The 25,934-nt window shown below is 38.4% G+C and overlaps 1 protein-coding gene across 3 annotated transcripts in view; it reads left to right on the top strand.

Moving 5' to 3' along the window:
* Nup75 (nuclear pore complex protein Nup75) overlaps window positions 1-23,781 on the top strand; it is a 63,427-nt gene extending 39,646 nt beyond the window's left edge. For 2 of the 3 annotated variants that reach the window (XM_053783936.2, XM_053783935.2), the window contains exons 10-15: window positions 459-676; window positions 3,781-3,899; window positions 9,131-9,230; window positions 9,688-9,787; window positions 11,559-11,684; window positions 23,400-23,668. In XM_053783936.2, coding sequence (XP_053639911.2) covers window positions 459-676; window positions 3,781-3,899; window positions 9,131-9,230; window positions 9,688-9,787; window positions 11,559-11,684; window positions 23,400-23,529 — 793 coding nt within the window. In that variant the 3' untranslated portion in view covers window positions 23,530-23,668. Of the gene's footprint in view, window positions 1-458; window positions 677-3,780; window positions 3,900-9,130; window positions 9,231-9,687; window positions 9,788-11,558; window positions 11,685-23,399 lie in introns of all 3 variants that reach the window. The other variant, XM_053783934.2, reaches the window with a different exon arrangement.
* The last annotated feature ends 2,153 nt before the right edge of the window (window positions 23,782-25,934 follow it).

Raw genomic sequence — 25,934 nt, 5'->3', positions numbered from 1 at the left:
TCAATTTCCATTTTGAATTTGATTCCCCATAATTTAATCCCACCCCCCCTCTCCCCAACACCCTAGCATTTACTTCCTTTACAACCCCATCTATAAATATATTAAACAACCATGGTGACATTACACATCCCTGTCTAAGACCTACTTTTACCGGGAAGTAGTCTCCCTCTCTTCTACACACCCTAACCTGAGCCTCACTATCCTCATAAAAACTCTATACAGCATTTAATAACTTACCACCTATTCCATATACTTGCAACATCTGCCACATTGCTCCTCTATCCACTCTATCATATGCCTTTTCTAAATCCATAAATGCAATGAAAACTTCCCTACCTTTATCTAAATACTGTTCACATATATGCTTCAATGTAAACATTTGATTTACACATCCCCTACCCACTCTAAAGCCTCCTCGCTCATCTATTAATAATAGGTTTTCTCCATATGAAAAACAGATTTTTGCCCGAGCTGCGAGAATCCCTTCTGCTGGACTATGTTAGTGTTTTAGTCAGCCACTGCAGCTTGTGGCAGATTGGGATCTTATACTTGGATCATCTTGGACCCTCGGGTATTGCCATGTCACAGACGGTGCTTCAAAGGCTCCCACTCACCGACGATTCCCGTGCACACAAAATTATACAAATGGCCAGTGATAGAAATTTTGACAGTGTTGGTAAGTGCACTTGCAATATTATTTTATAATTCCAGGGTAGATGAACATATTGATTTATTTCCCAGGTAATTCAGATACTATTGTTTTTGTATTTTGAATACTGAAAATTTTTACTTGTAGCAAAAATGCCTTTTGCGCTGTACAGATGAAAATACAGCACGTATTAATAACTTCAAATTTTTTAACCAGTACCCTAATGAGGCATTTTATAATTTTTTTTTTTTTTTTTTTTTTCAACAAGTCGGCCGTCTCCCACCGAGGCAGGGTGACCCAAAAAAGAAAGAAAATCCCCAAAAAGAAAATACTTTCATCATCATTCAACACTTTCACCACACTCGCACATTATCACTGTTTTTGCAGAGGTGCTCAGAATACAACAGTCCAGAAGCATATACGTATAAAGATACACAACATATCCCTCCAAACTGCCAGTATCCCAAACCCCTCCTTTAAAGTGCAGGCATTGTACTTCCCATTTCTAGGACTCAAGTCCGACTATATGAAAATACATACACACAGGAAATACATTTACAATTTTTTCTTAACACCCCAGCTGTCTGTCACTGAGGTGGGGTGACCCGAAAAAGATGAAACTTTTTTTTTTCAGTAAGCTGGCCATATCCCACCAGGGCAGGATTACCTAAAAAAAAAAAAATTTTTTTTTGTCTCCATTTAGTAATCTATACAGGAGAAGGGGTTCCTAGCCCCTTCCTTCGGTCATTTTAGTTGCTCCTTATGATTTGCATGGCTTATGAAGGAAAGATTCCTCTCCACTTCCTCATGGAGAATATTGATAAATCTTTCATCAAATTTAGTTGAGCCCCCAAATTAACAGGCTTCTTAATTTGGGGGATTTGATTATCTAGAATTTTTAATGATGAGCAAACTTAAATAGGGTTAGCCCTGTCAGTGTCGGTCCCGTTGTACTATGGCTTTGAAGCCAGGGTCGGTCCTGTAGTACTATGCCATGAGCTCATCTCACTCAGATAAGCTGTGAGCAGTAAATTTGGGCCTAGATATATGGTAAGTGTGCACCATATAAAAACAAATCCTGCAGCACACAGTGCATAATGAAATAAAAAAACTGACCTTATTTTTGGTTTGAAACAGTGACTTTGTGACATGGTTTTTATGGTTGTATTCTCGGTTTCTTGGTCTCATTTGATACAATGGAAGTTATATTACAGAAGCAGAGGTGATTTTGATTGGTTTCAGAACTGAAAGTAGCTTGAAATTGAGCTCAAAGTACTGGAAATGTTCGATTTTTGCCGATAGTCCAGAGTGCACAATATTTGTCGAACTGGCCAGTCTAATACACATTTAGGAATGCACTGACATTATTTATACAATTATTACAATAATGCAGTAGTTGGCATAACTGTAAATTTTCTATCTTTTTGTGTGAATAAAAATTCAATATGAAAAGCAAGTGTAATATAAGAAGGGCCTGGAGACATGACTGAGGAATAGAGGAAATGTTTTTTTTAACCCTTAACCCTTTGACTGTCGCGGCCGTATATATACGTCTTACGAGGTACCGTGTTTGACGTATATATACTCATAAATTCTGGAGATGGGAAGTACAGTGCCTGCACTCTGAAGGAGGGGTGTTAATGTTGCAGTTTAAAAACTGTAGTGTAAAGCACCCTTCTGGCAAGACAGTGATGGAGTGAATGATGGTGAAAGTTTTTCTTTTTCGAGCCACCCTGCCTTGGTGGGAATCGGCCAGTGTGATAATAAAAAAAAAAAAAATTCTAGCGGCTTCAAATCAAGCAGGAGAAAGCTGGTAGGCCCACATGTGAGAGAATGGGTCTGTGTGGTCAGTGTGCACCATATAAAAAAAATCCTGGAGCACGCAGTGCATAATGAGAAAAAAAAACTCCGACCGTTTTTTTAAATTAAAATGCCGACTTTATGGTCTATTTTCGTATAGTATTTATGATTGTATTCTCGTTTTCGTGGTCTCATTTGATAGAATGGAAAACATATTATAGAAATAGAGGTGATTTTGATTGATTTTACTATAAAAAGAACCTAGAAATGGAGCTCAAAGTAGGGGAAATGTTAGATTTTTGCCAATGTTCAAAAGTAAACAAATGATGCCATTGTCCAATAAATGTCCAACTAGCCATTCTAATATGCAGTCATGAATGGGTTGATGTTATTTATACAATTATTACAGTATTGCAGTAGTCTGCAGTAGTCTGACCAGTATGCATACCTAAATAATGTATATTAGTGCTGATTTCCTTTATTCTGTTTATTACAGTATACTACTGTATAAACATTTAAATATATACTAAAAATGTTATAAATGGTGCAAGAGTGACATTAATTAAAACAATATCAAAGATGGTTGACAGACCCACTACCATTATAGTATGCTCCTTGCTTAGCAATGAATTCGTTTACCTACGTGGTCTTAGGAACAGAACTCCGTTGTTAAGTGAGGAGAGGCTGTACTCAGTCGATAGAACAGAAGGAATACTAGTGAAATAGCAATGAGTTTGGTTGAATGGAACAGTGGAATTGGCCAAAAATAGGGCACAAATTGGGTAAAATTGCTGATGCATAAGTATCACTGAGACAGCTAACTATGTGAGAGCATAATTCCGCAAGTTTCCCATCAAATTTTGTACGTTTGGTTTTATTAATTTCAGAAAAAGATTCACCATCATTTCATAAGATTAACTTTTTTTTAAATTCCTTGGCCTTGAGAGGGTTAATAAGGACTGACTTTACTAGGAAGTATGTATATACAAGGAGACAAATGAACGACCCAACTGAATCACAAGTATTTCTTGACAATTAGTTTACTGAATCTGAATACCTCCCATTCCTGTTAGTGTTGTATGACCCCTATGGGTTTAATACTCTTCCCATATGCTGTATTATTCATAATTATTTCACTCAAGAAGAGCAGTGAGGTAGTCAAACACAAGGAGTAGCCTCTCTGCAGGAGAGAGCTAATTCCCTTTCTGCCTCAGTTAGAGGTGGCATGCACTTTTCTCACTAATATGCTATAATTTCTCAATTTAAAATTTCTGCTTAAAATGTTTTTATGTTACATTGTAGAGAAATGTATTTTGTATTTTTGTTTTTAGTTGTTGGTGTGTGTCGGGTAATGGGTCGCCGTGCACTATCTCAAGGACGTTTAGGCTCTGCTATCTGGTGGGGAGTACGATCACGTGATGCTGCCTTTACTTCACATCTTGCTCACCAGGTATATTATGCTGACTGATGTTTACTTCAATTCCTTTATTGTACTGTATTATAACGATTTGTCATCCTCCGTTTTTCAAGCTTATAATTTTTGTGCATTATTTTCCAATTTTAAGTGTATCTCCAGTTCCACACATTTTCAAAATATTTTGCATGAATTAACCACTTTTTTTTTCTTTGTAATTAATACTAAAATGGGTATCCAGATAAACTCAGTGGCCACTTTGTTAGGTACACCCTTCTAGTACTGGATAAGGCCCCCTCTGCCCCCAGAAGAACCTGAAGTCTTCATAGCATGGATTCAGCAAGGTTCTGGAAACATTCCTTAGAGATTGATAGCATCACATGTTGCTGGAGATTTGTCAGTTGCACATTCATGCTGCAAATCTTCAATTCACTACATCCCAAATGTTTTCCCCAAACTCTGACCCTACAATCTGCATGTCTCAGCAGAAATTACAGTTTGTCACGCCAAGCAATGTTTTTCCAAAATTCAGCTGTCCACTTTTGGAAAACCTGTGCCTCAGTTTGCTATTCTTAGCTGGCAAGTGTGGAGGTCTGCTGCTGTAGCCCATCCACTTCATGGTTTGACATATTATGCATTCAGAGATGATGATATGCCTACCACTGTTGTAATGTGTTGTTATTTGAGTTACTGTCCCCTTTCTGGCCATTCTTTGATCTCTCTTTAATAAGATGTTTTTGCCCACACAATTGCCATCACTGGATTTCTTTTTTTCACCATTCTCTGTAAACTCTATAGAAATTGTCATGTGTGAAAAATCCCACAAGATCAGCAGTTTCTGAAATATTCAAACGACCCATCTGATACTAACAATCATTACACGGTCAAAGTCACTTAGATCACATTTCTTTCCCCTTCTGATGTTCAGGCTGAAGAACAACTGAACCTCCTGACCATGTCTGCATGCTTTTAGGAATTGAGTTACTGCCACGTGATTGGTTGATAAGACATTAACGAGTAGGTGTACAGGTGTATTTAATAAAGTGGCCACTGAGTGAATTTTGGGTAACATGAAATTGGCACTTGATTATCCATTGTAAAAGACAAAGGTAAAGAGAAAAATTCTAGGTAGTAGGTTGGTAGACAGCAAGCGCCCAGGGAGGTACTACCGTCCTGCCAAGTGATTGTAAAACGAAAGCCTGTAATTGTTTTACATGATGGTAGGATTCCTGGTGTCTTTTTTCTGTCTCATAAACATGCAAGATTTCAGGTACATCTTGCTACTTCTACTTACACTTAGGTCACAGTACACATACATGTCTCTTTCTTTCTTTCAACACACCGGCCATATCCCACCAAGGCAGGGTGGCCCAAAAAGAAAAACGAAAGTTTCTCTTTTAAATTTAGTAATTTATATGGGAGAAGGGGTTACTAGCCCCTTGCTCCCGGCATTTTAGTCGCCTCTTACAACACGCATGGCTTACGGAGGAAGAATTCTGTTCCACTTCCCCATGGAGATAAGAGGAAATAAACAAGAACAAGAACTAGAAAGAAAATAGAAGAATACCCAGAGGGGTGTGTATATATATATGCTTGTATATGTATGTGTAGTGTGACCTAAGTGCAAGTAGAAGTAGCAAGACATACCTGAAATCTTGCATGTTTATGAGACAGACAAAAGACACCAGCAATCCTACCATCATGTAAAACAATTACAGGTTTTCATTGTACACTCACTTGGCAGGACGGTAGTACCTCCCTGGGCGGTTGCTGTTCACCAACCTACTACCTAGGACACATACATGTACAAGCATAAATATACACACCCCTCTGGGTTTTCTGATATTTTTTTTCTAGTTCTTGTTCTTGTTTATTTCCTCTTATCTCCATGGGGAAGTGGAACAGAATTCTTCCTCCGTAAGCCATGCGTGTTGTAAGAAGCGACTAAAATGCCGGGAGCAAGGGGCTAGTAACCCCTTCTCCTGTATAAATTACTAAATTTGAAAAGAGAAACTTTTGTTTTTCTTTTTGGGCCACCCTGCCTCGGTGGGATACGGCCAGTTTGTTGAAAGAAGAAGAAGAAGAAAGAGAAAAATACTCCTGTATTACTCAAAGCTTTTCCTTGAGATTATTTCTAACAATAATTGTGGTTTGATGAAAAAGTGAAATTTATTAACACACAAATTCATTTCAGTGATAAATATCACTTGTTATAAATATCTCAGTAATACACCATAGTGTCTATTCTCCTAAATAGTTCATATCGTCTTATTATCCTTTCATTTCTATAATTCATTACCAAATATGTTTATTTTTTTTAACCCATCAAGGTAGGGTGCTCCCAAAAGTAAGTAGCACTTTCACCATCATTCATTAAATAGCTATCCTGCCAAAGTGTGCCAACATCACATCTCTGATACCCTTTCAAACTGCAACTGTACTTATAGCCTCCAGTACTCATGTTTGGCTAATTGGTTTCCCTAAATCCCTTCATTAATCTTACCCTTCTCACACTCCAGCAGCAAGCCAAATAATAAAAACTATTGGCTTCCACTCCTATAACACACACAAGCTTGCTGGATGTCCACACCCCTAAACTCAAAACCTCCCTTGCCCCTTCCCTTCAACCCTTCCTGGGATGACCCTCACTACTCTCTCACTCTTTCCCATATTTATATGCCCTTCTAGTCATCATGTGTTTCATCCTCTCTGTATGTCCAACCCATTTTCGGTAACCCTACATCTAATCTCCAAGCAATTGTAGGATTGCTGGTGTTTTTTTTTTTTCTGTCTCATAAACGTGCTGGATACCAGGTATGTCTTACTACTTCTGCTTAGACATAGGTCACACAACACATGCATATACATGCACATACAGGAGGGCCCCACTTATACGGCGGGTTAGGTTCCAGGCTACCGCCGTAAAGCGGAAACCGCCGTAAAGTGGAACACCCTTTTTTTCCACTTACAAATGCATACAAACACTAGATAACAAGTTTACACTAACATATATTATGTTAGCAATAGAACCAGGCATCAAAAAACAATAAAAAAGTACAATGCACACACAGTGCACTCATTACTTACCTTAAAATATTTATAGTCTTAATCTAGGGTGAGACAAGTAGTATTTATTGTAAGAAATCAAGTGTGGTATGTATGGTGTCAGCCAGGCTACCATACCAGGCCACCCCACCCACACATACTATTCTATGATATTTAAGCATCCCAGAGCGATAAAATGTATATACAGTTCACTCATTACTTACCTTAAAATATAGGGTGAGATGAGTAGTATTTATTGTAAAATATCAAGTGTGGTCAGCCAGGCTACCATACCAGAGAGAAAGAATGAGTGCATGAGAGAGGACAGCAGAGTTATGTAAACAAACCAGGCGAAGGTAAGTTTTGTAAACAGTGTACACGTCTGGTTTGTGTACAAGTTACATTGTGTACAGGTTGTCTCTACATTGATACGGTAGAATAAATAAAGAAGAACACTCCCATTCTCGTGTAACATCATTTTGAGAAGAAATGATTCTCTGAGTGAAGGCAATGGAAGTAAGTCACTCTGACTTTTTTGGGTTATCCTAGGTTCTCTACACATATGTTGTTATGTATTTATGTTATGTATCGTGTTTATTATATAATTTTGAAAAAAAAATCACGGATGGATTAATGAAAATGTGTATATTAACGTAATATACAACATTTAATGATACACCGAGCTCAGACAGCGTAAACAAACTGAACAGGTTGTGGACGATCACTCGGTCAGGCGAAATAGACGGTATTAATACGTGTCCAGTTTTAGTTCATTCATGTACATTTGTAAGAGTTTGTGAAACTTTTACCTTATAATATTTTTATTATTATTATAATAATTAAATCACGAAACAAATACTCTTACACTGTGTACAAGTTAGTACAGAATTATAGCTATAAAGTGAAGGCATACGAAAGGAATATTTTTCTACAGTTATCCCTAGTAACAGGTGACGGGCTAGAGAAAACGTAATTCTTCCGACACTTCTACAAACCGTTTGGTAAACATCTCGTATATATTTGTATAAATTTTTATACTGTGGGTGCATGTATCATGTTTGTGTGTTACATAATGTGTTTCTTATATAATTTTGAAAAAAATATCATAGATAGATTAAGGGAAATGTCTATATTAACGTAATATGCGACATTAATGCGCCCAAGAGATTATTATTATTACTATTATTATTATTATTATTATTATTATTATTATTATTATTGCATCAAGAGTAGAGAGACTCTTAGTGATTTTAATGTGTACCTACATGCCAGCACAGTGTGTAAGTTTATTTAGGTACAGGTGTACACAAGTTTAATTATCAAGTACAATACATATAAAATATAAAATAACTTTAAAACACTTGAAATTTTGGAAAGTTTCCAGACATAATAAGGAGATGTGCTCAGGGAGAATGTAAACAAACGCGGTGGGCCGCTGTGACCGTATTAGAAAGACAGGTGGGGGGAGCCGTATAGCGAGTTTTGGTCATAATTTGAAATGTCCGTATTAGCGGAACGCCGTAAAGCGAAACGCCATAAAGCGGGGCCCTCCTGTATATACATACCCATCTGGGTTTTCTTCTGTGTTCTTAATAGTTTTTGTTTTTATTTCCTTTTATCTCCATGGGGACGTGGAACAGAATTCTTCCTCTGAGCCACGCATGCCGTAAGAGGCAATTAAAATGCCTGGAGCAGGAGGCTAGTAACCCCATATCATGTATAAATTACTAAATTTAAAAAGAACTTTCATTTTTCTTGTTATGTCACCCTACCTCATTGGGATATGGCTGGTGTGTTAAAAAAAAAAATTAGATAACAGGTACATCTTGCTATTACTACGTATACATGTACACGCAGGTGTGCATAAATATGTATGTGTATACACATTCATCTGATTTTTTTTTTATTTCTTCAGTTCTTATTCTGACACAATTTCCTTACGTCTCCATGGGGAAGTAGAGAAGAATCTTTTCTCCATAAGCCATACATGTTGTAGAAGGCATTTAGTGTCAGGAACAAGGGACTAGTAACCCCTTCTCCTGTATAAATTACTAAATTGAATACCAAGTAAGTATGTATTTCACTTAATTTCAATCATCTTTCTGTCATAAAGGTTTAGTATCAATTTTTCTCTTGTATTAAATGTACCTAATTAACATTAGATATAATTTTCCAGAGATTAGAGATTAGCCTTTAAAAACCATGCATGTTAATGTCTCCAGATACTACAGAAGTACGTAGTAGAAGGCAGATTCGAGTCTTCCCAGCTGTTGGATGACCTTGGACCAGCCATGCTTCTCTCTGACACACTCACATTCCTAGGTTTGTATTTGGGACAATAATGTATGAATATAGTATATGGTAGCGATAACATGAAATAATATCTATTGACAAATTTGAAAACTTACTCAGTTCTTTAGCAAGTAGATAAGTGCTAAAAAAAATTTAAGTTTAGGTAGCATAAAAAAAAGTGTACATATACAGTATTTGCACACTTTTAATGGTGAAGTCTGCATTTCAGGCTAGTTTGTCCAGTACTTTCACACATTTTATGGCTTTACAAAACTGGCCTGTTTACAATACGTACATTATAACAATATGAATTTTATTCCAATCTAAGTTCTTATTTATCATTCTATGAAAATCATTACCCAAATCTAGTTGTTGTAATCAGTGTTTGCATCTTCCTGAGATGCTAATTACTGTTGGGCATTTTAAGGAATTTTACTTATAAACACCAGCATATCATTAATTTGAATTTTTTAAATCACAAAAACAGGTAAATACAGAGAATTTCACATGATGTATCAAGATGGTAACTTCAGAGATGCAGCAGTACTACTTGTGTCACTAATCTCCTCCAAGCTGGCACCTGAATAGTGAGTTTTCAAAAAAGTGGGAGTAAATGAGTACTTTTTGGCACAGAGTGAAATCTCAGTCACAGGAGTTACACTCCTGAGGCACCCATGATGTCTGGAAATGCAAAAGTATTATAGAATTTTCAATGGGAGTTTTTTAGTTAACATTATTAGGTACATGGGTACCTTTTACTCAACACTTGAATACTTCATTAAATACTGGAGTTTCCCTTTGCAAGATATGACATTCCAGAAGGACTAGAATTTTCTAACATATTTTTCCTGTGGAGACAAAGAGCATCATCCTTGGAAGCAAAAAGGGGAATGTATGAGAGTATAGCAGTATCATGCTCTTATATGGGTGTGAAGCATGGGTTGTGAATGTTGCAGTGGAGATGTCTGAGGGCAATATGTGGTGAAAATATTATGCAGAAATTCATAGCTTGGAGATTTGGAGGAGGTTACTAAAAGTATTATCCAGGGGGCTGAGGAGGGGTTGTTGAGGAAGTTTTGGCATTAGAGAGGCTGGAGCAAAACAGGATGATTGAAAGGGTATATAAATCTGTCATGGAGAGAAGACAGGGTAGGGGTTGCTCTGGGAAAGGTTGGGGGGGGAGGGGGGTAAAGGAGGCTTTGTGTGCCAGGTGCTTGGAAATCCAGCTGGCATGTGTGTGTGTTCACTGGCAGTGAATGGAGGTAAATGGTTTTTTGGGACTTGACGAGCTGTGGGAGTGTGAGCAAACTAGCATATGTGAAGGGGTTCAGAGAAACTGGTTAGCTGGACTCGAGTTCTGGAGATGTGAAGTATGGTGCCTGCACTCTGAAGGATGGGTGGGGTTATTTGCCATTTGGAGGGGCATCTAAACTGTAGTATTGGCATGTCTCTGGCAAGACATTGATGGGGGGTGAGTGATGGTGAAAGTGTTTCTTCTTTTTCAGGTCACCCTGCCTTGGCGGAGACAGCTGGTGTTAAATAATAATAATAATGATGTGATATTAAAGTAATTTGAGAAACTATGCAGCTGTATGTGGTTGCAGTGTTGACACACATTTTGATTGCAAAGTACAATAGGACCTTTATCCACAGGGGATACATTCCAAGACCTGCCACGGATACCTGAAACCACAGATAGTAGCAAACCCTACATGTGCCATTTTTCGTTACATACCTATGATAAAAGTTTAATTGATAAATTACACACAATAAGTGGAGAATTAGAAGTTTTTCACTGATGGGATGCACTTCAGGGCTTCTCTTAGGCTTATAAGAACTGCCATAATCACTACTTTTGCACTTCAGTACCATTATTAAGCAAAATTAAGGGTTATTTTTGGGTCACAGTAAACCCCGGATAACTAAAACCATGGATACAGAGGTCCTACTGTACTCTATATAAATGAAAATATTAGAAGAGGAAAATAAATAATAATAGGAGCAAATTAATAATGATGTAACTTTTTATATAAAAAACATTAAATAACAAAACAGTTCTAGTGCTTTGTAAATCATAGAATGCACTCATTTTGTGATTTAAATTATTCTTATATACGTGTTTTTGAAGCATAGAAACAATATGTAGGACAAGCTTTTACGGGGGGCTATGTTTTGCTCATGCCTATCAAGCCACAAGGAAAACATAGCCCTAATGAAAGCTCATTCTGCACATTGTTTCCCTATACTAGTAAGAATTGAACATGTACATCCTGTACCTGTTCTACCCTAAACTGGGAGTGGACAGTTAAAGATGTGTACAATTTTAGTGGAATATTTACTTTCTGTTTACATTTTCAGCTTCTGGCCAGTGTTACTTTTAGATGCTCTGCCATTACTGAAGAGTGAAGAGCCTGTAATATCTGCAGAACAAACATACGAATTGATGTATTGCTTACATAACCTCCACAATCATGCCAGTAAAAGGTACAGTACCTCCAGACACATTTCGGAGACATACACGATTAATAACAATTTAATGTAATTATTTAGTTTTTGAGTGTGCTCCTTTCAAGGTTAGTACCTTGATGCTGGTAAGGGCTCTTGATTTAAGGAACTGAACTTACTTTCCCTTCATTGGATCAAACCTGAATGCCTTCCATTCCCCAACTGCTATATGACCACAATAGATTCATTCCTTTTCCTGGTGAAAATAATTACAAATTTTGACTTTGCTTTTAAAATTACTTTAGTATTGTCAGGTAATATCAGCTGGGCTTGTTGATATACATCTTCCCATGCTTCCACACTTACATCTTTTGGCACTTGACTTCCTGTTACACCTCTTTAATTGGTTCTTGTCTGAGGAAGCCTTCTCCTTGAAGTGGTAATTTCACAGTTGTCTTTCCTTTTAAAAAATCAAGTGTTGGGGGTGTGACCCACTCCACTTCAAACCTGCAAATCTTACTAGCACTATTTGCAAATTACTGGAACATGATTAACCAAAGATTGGTGTGGCTCTTTGAGACCTACAGCAATTTGTCCCCACATCATTTTGTATATAGAAAGCACCATCCCACCATGATGCACCCTTTGTTTTGATGTACACTCGCCTCTCCGTGGAGCTTGTCAAGTTTCATTGACAGTAAAACACCTTTTTCTTAATTATTCAATTTACCAAAGAGCACAGAAGATTCCTTTTTTTATCTGTTTTTTTCAGCATCTGGGCACTCTCACTGAAGGCAAGGAGGTGATAAGAGACTGTAAAGGAAATAGTAAAAACTGACAGATATCTTAAGAAAAAGACAATGAGAAGAAGAGGGGGGAGAGCAATCATGGTCTAGACTTACGAAGCTGAAGAAGGCCCGGGTAGTAGGAGATAAAAAGATGAGGAACATGAGGCTATATCAATAATAGCGTGCATTGGAGGACAAGAGGAGATTACACAGGTGCCAAATTTTCATAGGGTTGAAAGATTCTCCCAAGCTCTTGATCAAATTAGCTTTCTGGTTCCATATTCCTTAGGACAGGATATTACAGTGAAAAGTATGGCTAAAGACCACATGAGAATACAAGTGTCTATGTGTATTAGGACAGGACACTAACAGGGAGAACAACTAATTGTATATGTGAAGTCCTGTCAAGCACGGAGAATAGCAGACATGGGGCCAAAAGGAGGGAGCACTCAAACTCGCAGAACTCCTCAAGATGCAACCCCAACCCCTTTCTCAGTTGGCCTAACTCTGGACCCACCCCCCCCCCCCCCATTTTCCCAGCAACACTAACTCCAACTCCTCACCCATCCCCCTTCCCCACATAAAATTCTACCCCTGGCCACACACCAACCCCAGCCCAACCTCCCACACTACTGTTGGGTGAGTATTATGCAGAGTGAGTAGACAATGCAAACCTGTTTGTGATAAGGGAAAGTAAGCTAAGAGTGTGGTGCACCAAAGCAGATGGGTTATTCAGCAAGAGTAACTAGATGAAGGAATGAATGGCTGAGACAAATCCAGACATCATAGCCATCACAGAGACAAAGCTGATCAATATATCAAATGCCATTTTTCCAGCTGGATATCAAAGGATAGCAAAAACTGGAAATAGGGAAGATGGAAAAGTGGGGCTCCTAATTAGAAATCTGTGGAGTTTTAAAGAGATAAGACAGATAAATAAAAAAGAGGCATATGACTTCTTAGTGGGCTCGATAAATACTGGGGTGACCTATAATAGTACTTACAGCAATACAATGGAACCTCTACTTGCGAGCGTGTCCACATGCGAGTTTTTCCAAATACGAGCAGTCGATGGGTCGATTTTTTGCTTCCATACACGAGCAAAATTTCCACAGCGAGCAGACCTCAAGGCAGGTTCCTAGATACTGGTGAGGAGCTCTAGCTCTTGCTCTTGAGCTTGGGAATTGTATCTCATTTGTTTGTTGGACTATCTTATTGAAACTTGGGCAATGTATGTTGGAAAGATGCTTCTTAACATACACCAAAAATGAAAGAAATCTAAGCATAAATAATGGAGTTCACTTCTCAGCAATTATCCACTCCTTAGCGGTAATTTCGAATGGTTTTTATGGTTGTATTCTCGTTTTTTTGGTCTCATTTGAGAGAATGGAAGATATATTACAGAAATAGATAGGATTTTGATTGCTTTCATGACAAAAAGTACCTTGAAATAGAGCTCAACCTAGGAGAAATGGTCCATTGCTTGGCTGTTTCAGAGTAAACAAATGATGTCACTGTCCATTCCAATATGCAGTCGTGAATGGGTTGACATTATTTATACAATTATTGCAATAAGGAATAACAGTAAATCTTATATTTTTTGTGTGAATAAAAATTACAAATTATTTATATAATAATAATATTTTCATATAGTCGGACTTGAGTCCTGGAAATGGGAAGTACAATGCCTGCACTTTAAAGGAGGGGTTTGGGATATTGGCAGTTTGGAGGGATATGTTGTGTATCTTTATACATATATGCTTCTAAACTGTTGCATTCTGAGCACCTCTGCAAAAACAGTGATTATGTGTGAGTGTGGTGAAAGTGTTGAATGATGATGAAAGTATTTTCTTTTTGGGGATTTTCTTTCTTTTTTGGGTCACCCTGCCTCGGTGGGAGACGGCCGACTTGTTGAAAAAAAAAATAATAATAATAATAATGATGTATAATAACATGTATAATAATAATACGTATAATAATAGTATAATCTTTCTTTCTTTCAACAACCCGGCCGTATCCCACCGAGACAGGATGGCCCAAAAAGAAAAACTAAAGTTTCTCTTTTTAAATTTAGTAATTTATACAGGAGAAGGGGTTACTAGCCCCTTGCTCCTGGCATTTTAGTCGCCTCTTACAACACGCATGGCTTACGGAGGAGAATTCTGTTCCACTTCCCCATGGAGATAAGAGGAAATAAACAAGAACAAGAACTAGTAAGAAAATAGAACAAAACCCAGAGGGGTGTGTATATATATGCTTGTACATGTATGTGTAGTGTGACCTAAGTGTAAGTAGAAGTAGCAAGACGTACCTGAAACCTTGCATGTTTATGAGACAGAAAAATGGACACCAGTAATCCTACCATCATGTAAAATAATTACAGGCTTTCATTTTACACTCACTTGGCAGGACAGTAGGACCTCCCTGGGCGGTTGCTGTCTACCAACCTACTACCTAGGAATAGTATAATATAACACAATAATAATATATGAATAATAATATAATAATAATGTACTACATATAATAATTATAATAATAGACGACTTCAAAAGGCCAAAAGGCCGAATATCAAAATGGTATACAATACCGACAGGTTGGTAGGTAAGACACATAGGCAACAGTTAGGCCTGTGTGTCTAACCTATGTTGCCTAACTATTGCCTATGTGTCTTACCTACCAACCTGTCGGTATTGTATACCATTTTGATATTCATCCTGTCAGACACTGCAACACAATGGCATCTTGGTACAGAAAACACCTTGGACAACTTTTTCAAGTGAGAAATGTTTGATCTGAGAGGGACGTGTCCTCTCAGTGGCTGCTTTCTCACTACTACTACTCTGCACCTCTCCTTCCGACAGTATTTAAGTCTCCGCACTGTCGCTTGATCTTCAGATAGTTCCTGACTATGGAACTGAACTTCTCCAGGCTGAGGGACTGACAACCTCAAATCTACGACTTTAAGAGTGATGGACTGATTACATCGTCTTCACATCTCTAATGTTCCTGCCTACTATCTGTATTCGACTGAAGAAGCCTACTGTGCAGGCAAAACATTTTGGAATAAAGTTGCCTAACTGTTGCCTATGTGTCTTACCTACCAACCAGGCCAAAAGGCCATCACTAGATGGCAGTGTTTACCACAACAAAGAGGGAGCGGTTGTGGCCGCCTTCACCTGTTACATAATGACATATTTTATTCATTTTAGAGTATATATCATGTTACTGTGTTATTTATATTGTTTATGTCATATTAGATGGACTGCGATATATAAATAAGCCGTATAGATGATATTAGCGAAATTATTCATGAAGTAGTTTGCCCGGTCTCCAGACAAACTCTCGCCCACCGCCGACACCACTACACGAATGACATATTTTATTAATTTTAGAGTATATACAGTGGACCCCCGGTATACGATATTAATCCGTTCCTGAGAGCTCATCATATACCAAAATTATCGGAAGGCGAATTAATTTTCCCCATAAGAAACATTAATCCGTGCAAGACACCCAAAAGTATGAAAAAAAAAAATTTACCACATGAAATATTAAGTTTAATGCACACAAACTGAAGAAGACATGCACAGTTTGTAGTACTCTACTAACAATAGAATACATGACACTTACCTTTAATGAAGATCTGGTGATGATTGATGGGATAGGAGGAGGGGAGAGTGTCGAACTTATTGTTTAGAAGGGGAATCCCCTTCCATTAGGACTTGAGGTAGCAAGTCCTTTTCTGGGGTTACTTCCTTTCTTCTTTTAATGCCACTAGGACCAGCTTGAGAGTCACTGGACTTCTGTCGCACAACATATCTGTCCATAGAGGCCTGTACCTCTCGTTCCTTTATGACTTTTCTAAAGTGGTTCACAACATTGTCATTGTAATAGTAACCAGCACAGCTTGCAATAGCTGTGTGAGGGTGATTGTCATCCATAAAGGTTTTCACCTTTGTCCACATTGTACACATTTCTTTAATCTGTGAAGTAGGCAATTTCTTCAATTTCTCTATCCCCCTCCTCCAAAGCAGTTTCCTCAGGTCTGGCCTCTTGCTGTTGAAGATGATCTAGCAGCTCATCAGTGGTTAGTTCGTCATTGTCCTCCTTCACCAACTCTTCCACATCCTCCCCACTAACCTCCAACCCCAAGGACTTCCTCAATGCCACAATGGTTTACTCAACTGGCATAGGATTGGCAGGGTTAGCCTCAAACCCTTCAAAATCCCTTTTGTCTACACATTCTGGCCCACAGCTTCTTCCAAGCAGAGTTCAAGGTCCTCTTAGTCACTCCCTCCCAAGCCTTACATATAAGGTTTAACAATTGAGGATATTAAAGTGATCCTTCCAAAACTCTAAAAGAGTCAATCGAGTGTCTGTGGTCACTTCAAAGCACTTTTGAAACAGCTTTTGTGTACAGTTTCTTGAAGTTGGAAATGACCTGCTGGTCCATGGGCTACAGGAGAGGAGTGGTATTAGGAGGCAAAAACTTGACCTTAATGAAGCTCATGTCCCCAGAAAGTCTCTCTGCCAAGTCTGTAGGATGACCAGGGGCATTGTCTAATACCAGGAGGCACTTAAGGTCTAATTTCTTTTCAGTTAGGTAATTTTTCACATTGGGGGCAAATGCATGGTGTAACCAGTCATAGAAAAAGTCCCTAGTGACCCATGCCTTACTGTTTGCCCTCCACAGCACACACAAATTAGCCTTGAGGACATTCTTTTGCCTGAATGCTCTGGGAGTTTCTGAGTGATACACCAATAAAGGCTTCACTTTGCAATCACCACTAGCATTGGCACACATCAAAAGAGTAAGCCTGTCTTTCATAGGCTTATGTCCTGGAGTGCCTTTTCCTCCTGAGTAATGTAGGTCCTGCTTGGCAATTTCTTCCAAAACAGGCCTGTTTCATCGCAATTAAACACTTGTTCAGGTTTAAATTCTTCACTGTCTATGTAATCCTTCAATTCCTTCACATATTTTTCAGCTGCTTTTTGGTCTGAACTGGTAGCCTCACCATGCCTAATCATACTATGTATGCCACTACGATTCTTAAATCTTTCAAACCAACCTTTGCTGGCCTTAAATTCGCTCACATTACCACTAGTTGCAGGCATTTTTTCAATTAAATCCTCGTGTAACTTCCTAGCCTCTTCACATATGATCGCTTGAGAGATGCTATCTCTTGCTATCTGTTTTTCATTTATCCACACCAATAACAGTCTCTCAACATCTAACACTTGCAATCTCTGTTTCGAAAACAAAGTTGCACCTTTTGCAACAACAGCTTCCTTGATTGCCGTTTTCCTGGCCACTATAGTAGCGATGATTGATTGGGGTTTTGTATACAACCTGGCCAGCTCCAACACGCACTCCACTTTCGTACTTTGCAATTATCTCTTCATTTCAATAGTCATTAGCACCCTTTTTCTCGCAGGGTTGGCACTAGAAGCTTTCTTGGGGCCCATGGTGACTTATTTTGCAGAAACAAGCACCAAAAACACTGTGATAATATGGAATGTACCGAATGTATGCTTAGATGCGAGCACACTGGCTGGCTTGTAAACACTGGCACGCACGGGGCAGTTCAGGCCACACATGGACACATCCTGGACGAATCGCGTGTGGCAGGTTTTTTAACAAGTGGCGAGGCAAAATTTTTGCGTTAAAATGTATCGAATACCGAATTTAACATATACCGATGCCATCGAATACCGGGGGTCCACTGTATCAGGTTTCTATGATATTTATATTGTTTATTATGTCATATTAGATGAAGTGAGATAAATAAATAAGCTGTAGAGTTGATATTAGCGAAATTATTGAAGTACAGAATTCCAATGGAACAGATTAATTGCATTTCAATTAATTTAAATTAGGAAAATTGACTCTGCAAATGAGCAAATCCAGTTGCAAGCAAGGTCATGGAACAGATTAAACTCGCAAGTAGAGGTTCCACTGTATACAGCCCACCACTTAACAATAGGTGACCATGGCAGGAATATCAAGACAACAACAAAGCAATGGTTGACATAGCTGAAGCAGCTAGGAGTGTGCACGAGATGAAGGAAAAGTTACTTATCATGGATTATTTCGTCCACAAAGAAATAGATTGGGAGAACAAGGAACCACATGGGGTACCAGAAACATGGAGGACTAAACTGATGGAGTAAGCAGGGAATTATGTGGATTAAAGTAAAGGTTGGATGCGAAAAGTGGGTCATAATAAGCGTGTATGCACCTGGAGAAGAGAGGAATGTAGAGGAGAGAGAGAGATTTTGGGAGATGTTAAGTGAATGTATGGGAGCCTTTGAACCAAGTGAGAGAGTAATTGTGGTATGGGATCTGAATGCTAAAGTAGGAGAAACTTTTAGAGATTGTGTGGTAGGTAAGTTTGGGGTGCCAGGTGTAAATGATAATGGGAGCCCTTTGATTGAACTTTGTATAGAAAGGGGTTTAGTTATAGGTAATACATATTTTAAGAAAAAGAGGATAAATAAGTATACAAGAAATGATGTAGGGCAAAATGACAGTAGTGTGTTGGATTATGTATTGGTAGATAAAAGACTGTTGAGTAGACTTCAGGATGTACATGTTTATAGAGGGGCCACAGATATATCAGATCATTTTCTAGTTGTAGCTACAGTGAGAGTAAAAGGTAGATGGGATACAAGGAGAATAGAAGCATCAGGGAAGAGAGAGGTGAAAGTTTATAAACTAAAAGAGGAGGCAGTTAGGGTAAGATATAAACAGCTATTGGAGGATAGATGGGCTAATGAGAGCATAGGCAATGGGGTCGAAGAGGTATGGGGTAGGTTTAAAAATGTAGTGTTAGAGTGTTCAGCAGAAGTTTGTGGTTACAGGAAAGTGGGTGCAGGAGGGAAGAGGAGCGATTGGTGGAATGATGATGTAAAGAGAGTAGTAAGGGAGAAAAAGTTAGCATATGAGAAGTTTTTACAAAGTAGAAGTGATGCAAGGAGGGAAGAGTATATGGAGAAAAAGAGAGAGGTTAAGAGAGTGGTGAAGCAATGTAAAAAGAGAGTAAATGAGAGAGTGGGTGAGATGTTATCAACAAATTTTGTTGAAAATAAGAAAAAGTTTTGGAGTGAGATTAACAAGTTAAGGAAGCCTAGAGAACAAATGGATTTGTCAGTTAAAAATAGGAGAGGAGAGTTATTAAATGGAGAGTTAGAGGTATTGGGAAGATGGAGGGAATATTTTGAGGAATTGTTAAATGTTGATGAAGATAGGGAAGCTGTGATTTCGTGTATAGGGCAAGGAGGAATAACATCTTATAGGAGTGAGGAAGAGCCAGTTGTGAGTGTGGGGGAAGTTCGTGAGGCAGTAGGTAAAATGAAAGGGGGTAAGGCAGCCGGGATTGATGGGATAAAGATAGAAATGTTAAAAGCAGGTGGGGATATAGTTTTGGAGTGGTTGGTGCAATTATATAATAAATGTATGGAAGAGGGTAAGGTACCTAGGGATTGGCAGAGAGCATGCATAGTTCCTTTGTATAAAGGCAAAGGGGACAAAAGAGAGTGCAAAAATTATAGGGGGATAAGTCTGTTGAGTATACCTGGTAAAGTGTATGGTAGAGTTATTATTGAAAGAATTAAGAATAAGACAGAGAATAGGATAGCAGATGAACAAGGAGGCTTTAGGAAAGGTAGGGGGTGTGTGGACCAGGTGTTTACAGTGAAATATATAAGTGAACAGTATTTAGATAAGGCTAAAGAGGTCTTTGTGGCATTTATGGATTTGGAAAAGGCGTATGACAGGGTGGATAGGGGGGCAATATGGCAGATGTTGCAGGTGTATGGTGTAGGAGGTAGGTTACTGAAAGCAGTGAAGAGTTTTTACGAGGATAGTGAGGCTCAAGTTAGAGTATGTAGGAAAGAGGGAAATTATTTCCCAGTAAAAGTAGGCCTTAGACAAGGATGTGTGATGTCACTGTGGTTGTTTAATATATTTATAGATGGGGTTGTAAGAGAAGTAAATGCGAGGGTCTTGGTAAGAGGCATGGAGTTAAAAGATAAAGAATCACACATAAAGTGGGAGTTGTCACAGTTGCTCTTTGCTGATGACACTGTGCTCTTGGGAGATTCTGAAGAGAAGTTGCAGAGATTGGTGGATGAATTTGGTAGGGTGTGCAAAAGAAGAAAATTAAAAGTGAATACAGGAAAGAGTAAGATTATGAGGATAACAAAAAGATTAGGTGATGAAAGATTGGATATCAGATTGGAGGGAGAGAGTATGGAGGAGGTGAATGTATTCAGATATTTGGGAGTGGACGTGTCAGCGGATGGGTCTATGAAAGATGAGGTGAATCATAGAATTGATGAGGGGAAAAGGGTGAATGGTGCACTTAGGAGTCTGTGGAGACAAAGAACTTTGTCCTTGGAGGCAAAGAGGGGAATGTATGAGAGTATAGTTTTACCAACGCTCTTATATGGGTGTGAAGCATGGGTGATGAATGTTGCAGCGAGGAGAAGGCTGGAGGCAGTGGAGATGTGTGGTGTGAATATAATGCAGAGAATTCGTAGTTTGGAAGTTAGGAGGAGGTGCGGGATTACCAAAACTGTTGTCCAGAGGGCTGAGGAAGGGTTGTTGAGGTGGTTCGGACATGTAGAGAGAATGGAGGGAAACAGAATGACTTCAAGAGTGTATCAGTCTGTAGTGGAAGGAAGGCGGGGTAGGGGTCGGCCTAGGAAAGGTTGGAGGGAGGGGGTAAAGGAGGTTTTCTGTGCGAGGGGCTTGGACTTCCAGCAGCCATGTGTGAGCGTGTTTGATAAGAGTGAATGGAGACAAATGGTTTTTAATACTTGACGTGCTGTTGGAGTGTGAGCAAAGTAACATTTATGAAGGGGTTCAGGGAAACCAGCAGGCCGGACTTGAGTCCTGGAGATGGGAAGTACAGTGCCTGCACTCTGAAGGAGGGGTGTAAATGTTGCAGTTTAAAAACTGTAGTGTAAAGCACCCTTCTGGCAAGACAGTGATGGAGTGAATGATGGTGAAAGTTTTTCTTTTTCGGGCCACCCTGCCTTGGTGGGAATCGGCCAGTGTTATAATAAAAAAAAAATAAGAGAGAGAGAATGTGAAAGTAAAGCTGGACCTAGTGTTTACCACAAATAGAATATGAGAGTCCCCTAGGCATCAGCAACCATGCAGTACCTAACTTTGAATACCTCGTGGAATTAAACGTTGAGAAAAGATTACAAACAGGATGCAAAAAGCCAAACTTTATAAGAATGCATTACAAGTGCTTTGATTCCTAACATACCATTCTCCTTTGCATTCAACACTTGATATGTTGTCTTTTGTTAGGTCTCTGGACATTGTTTTTCAGGTAACAGATTTGCAAGCTCTGCATGTTCCCTCCCTGATCATGTTGATGCTCAGGACAGTGAGCAGGCGGACTGCTGTAGAGTCTGGTATAGGACCTTCCAGTTTCATGTAGAAGTATTCCATTCTCAGACTTTTGCTGTAATCTCTAGCCACCTTCACAATCGTCGGCAACAACATTGGTCTAAGTTGATTCATAACAAATTACATTCTATCAGGCCGAGCTCAGGAGTCTGATCTTATCATCGATGTCATGGTTGGGAGACTGTGCTTTCCTGTCTTCGCATTGGGTGCACACATCTCACTCTGAGCAAATTGTCAGGTTCCAATTTCAGTTTGCCATATTCTATTGGACTGTCCTGTCTATCAGCGAGCACACAGAATTTACTTCCGACGTCATCACCACTCTAACACCCTTACTTTATCTTCCCTCCTTGCTGACAGCACCTTTTGATACAGACTCCCTCTTTGTCTTGTTTGACAGCAACAGATTTATTACACAGCCTTTGATTATACTTCCCTTAGCACTCCTCACCTTTACAAACTCTACCTCTGTTATACTCTCCATCTTTGATCAAGCATATTATACAGTTCACACACCCTACCTTGGTGGGTTTAGCACTTAGTTTTGATTATAACAATAACCTGCATGTTCCATAATTCAAAACCTTCAAATCTTCCACAAGAATTCCCTTTACTATTTTCAGAGTTAGTGAGCTGTTATCAGTCAAACCGTAATTACACTACTGGGCTACCTCCTTTCATTAGTGGGAAGCAGCATTCCAAATATTGTGTATTGTATATACCATCATTTACTTAGGACATTTTGTAGAAGGGCACTTGGCTATGGTGAATTATCAGATCAAGATGACAGTAAGATATCTTAATTGCTCTGCTTATCAAAGACTAATGTAGATTTTATGACTGACCTCAGCCCTTCTTTCAGAAAGTCCTGCTTCTAATACAGACAAACTGTTTATTGCTTTAACATGACTTCCTTTCACATGTTTACCCCTCAAGGAAGACTCCTTGTTGCAGGTGAGAATCTTGATCTAGGGAATTGGATCTATTCTCCAGTTCCCCAAATTGAGCCTGAATGCTTTCCATCACCCCCATCCCCTTCCACAGGTGCCGTATAATCCCTATGGGTTTAGCACTCCCCCCATAATAATTATTTACATGGGTTTATCCTTCAAACTTTTCCCATAAGTTTGCTTATTATTTTGTCATGTTTACTGTACTTGTTAGCAAAGATGATTTATCATCACAAAGCCCTAAACTAATATGTGCAGATAAAACAATAGCATTTAATTAGTACTTCAACATAAAAAAACAATGGAATTTTGTTAATATTGTATGGAATGTATGGGGCATATTAATATGGTCTAAAGAATCAAGCTTGACATTTCAAGGCAAACAGGCTTAGTAATGTCAGGATTTCTAAAAAAATTTATAAGGAAATTACTGATCCTGTAAAAGGTCAATGCCAATGTTCATAGTTGATTTTATCTCCTATTCCTTTTAATTTAAAACAAAATTCTAATATATTCACTAATTAAAATGTATAAAAAATATGCCCATTGTTAAAAAAGATGCTTTTACACTTGCATTTTTTTTTCTCAACAGAGGAAAGCAGAGTTCCCTGGAAAATGAAGCGACTTGCTCAGCATTTTTAGAAAAAGAAATAGACCTCAGACTGGCACTGTCAAACAATCTGGCTCGTGCAATCATTCACGAAGGATCAGTAGACAACTAACCTCTGAAATAGTTTAGTACAAAAGTTGAGGGTGGTGGAAAACCTAATTAAAAATTTAGTTTTTTTTTTTTTTCCAAAGAGCATTAAAAATAAAATTTCATTCATATGTTTGAGCTACACATTAAACTGGAATAGGTATTTGTGTTGCTTTAACAATCTATGTATTGTTTATTTTTGTATCTGGCTATATTTATTTATACTGTGGGATATAGCATAGTGTTTATAAAAGATAAAAATAAATTATTAGATTGACTGCTTCTGTTAACCCCCATATATTATTATTATAATCAAAAAGAAGCGCTAAGCCACAAGGGCTATAAAGCTAACCCCCATATAGTTTATACACACACACACCATTACAATGCTGTATGACCGTGATGATTTAGTGATTAAAAAATAAAACCGAATGCCTAAAGTAACTTTTTTACAGGAAACTGCCAAAATATACATTTTGCAAAAAAAATTTTTTACTTTAAATTAATCCTGACCTTTATTAGAATCCAACCGAGTGGTAAACCCAGTATTGAGTTATGTGCAAAGGTTAGGATGAAGTGAAGATCAGATGTGGTTCTCACATAGCCTTACTTAACAATACCTGGGTCCCTTAGGTATATCTATTTCAATAGTTCGGCTAAGCTGCAAACGGTAAATTTTGGCCTAGATGCGAGAGAATGGGTCTGAAGCAAATGTGCACAATATACAAAAAAAAAAATCCTGCCCCACATGGTGCACGATGGGGAAAAAGCAAAACTGACCTCAGGTTTGCTTTAAAATAATGATCTGAGGTGTCTTCTGGCATGGTCTTATTGGCTCTTATCATTTGACAGAACTGAAAGTGATGATTTTACTTGGTTTCATGGCCAGCAGCAGCTTGAAATTGAGCCCAAATTAGTAGAAATGTTAGATTTTGCCGAGGACAGGTATGCCCCCCTCAACCTGTTTTTTTTTTTTTATAGTACCATAATTTTATAGTACTTGAGCAATGTATGACCCTTGTGGGTTTAGTGCTTAGTTGATTGTAATATATTATTATTATAATCGAGGGGGAAGCGCTAAACCCGGAGGATTATACAGCGCCTGGGGGGGGATGTGGAAGGCATTCAGGCTTAATTCGGGGAACTGGAGCACAGATCCAATTCCCTAAATCAAGAGCCCCTCACCAACATCAAGGAACCTTCCTTGAGGGGTGATTGTAATATAGCACTATGCAATTTACAATAATTTTCCTTTTCATAGATATGTAAACTGTCATTACTGACAGTGGCGACTCAGAATAACTTTAATTTCAAGTGAAGAACTGTAAAGCTTGTATTTGTCCATACCGGACAAACTTCAAGAGTTAGCAGGCTTGTCCCAGAAGACTAGACATTATCACTATGAACAAAATGCAAACTTACAAACTTCTCACCATTTTGTCTAATAGTGTTTGGCCAATTTTTGGAGGGGAGGTCCAAAATTGCTGAAATCCATTAATAACAGGTTTTACTGTATCGAGTTTAATAATAAACACACTGCCAGTTGATTATGAGAAGACAGCTGTTCACGAACATGGAATCCTAAGACTACAAAGTATGCCTAGTACAGGATCTTTTGTGTGCTAAACACGTGAATTCAAACTTTTATTCAGTTATAAAATAAGCAACCATCAAAGTATGGTAGTTTTCTGTCAATGGCTTTATTAGGAATTACTTTAACCCGTTTCCTTGGCTTGAACCTTATTCCCTCCCATTCCCCAGGTGCTGTATGTCCCTATGAGTTTAGCACCTTTCTTAAATATAAGTAATAATAATTAGCTATATTATTAATACTGTATTTAGAAGGGAATAGCTAAGGCTGTTGCGGTCATACAGTGCCCGTAGACTAGGACGTAATCAGATTCGATCTGAGGAGGGGAAGATGACTAGGTCCAATTCTATGTATCAAGAGCCCCCCCTCAGGGGTTATTGGTTATAAAAAAGCAATGGTTAACCCTTTGAGGGTTTCGGACGTACTAGTACGGCTTACGACCCAGGGTTTTTGACGTACTAGTACGCCTAAATTCTAGCGCCCTAAAATCTAGTGGGAGAAAGCTGGTAGGCCTTCATATGAAAGAATGGGTCTGTGGGGTCAGTGTGCACAGTCTAAAAAAAAAAAAAAAAAATCCTGCAGCACACAGTGCATAATGAGAAAAAAAAAAAAAAAAAAAACCATTTTTTTGGAATAAAACAGCAACTTTGCACTGTATTTTCGTATGGTATTTGTTGTTGTATTCTAGTTTTCTTGGTCTCTCTTTATAGAATGGAAGACATATTACAGAAATTGAGATAATTTTGACTGGTTTTACAATGAAAGGTACCTTGAAATTGAACTCAAAGTAGCAGAAATGTTCGATTTTTACCAAATTTCAAAAGTAAACAAATCGTGCC

Source organism: Cherax quadricarinatus, chromosome 33 (assembly GCF_038502225.1).
Source record: "Cherax quadricarinatus isolate ZL_2023a chromosome 33, ASM3850222v1, whole genome shotgun sequence".
Taxonomy (NCBI): domain Eukaryota; kingdom Metazoa; phylum Arthropoda; class Malacostraca; order Decapoda; family Parastacidae; genus Cherax; species Cherax quadricarinatus.
This window is presented reverse-complemented; position numbering and strand designations above follow the sequence as displayed.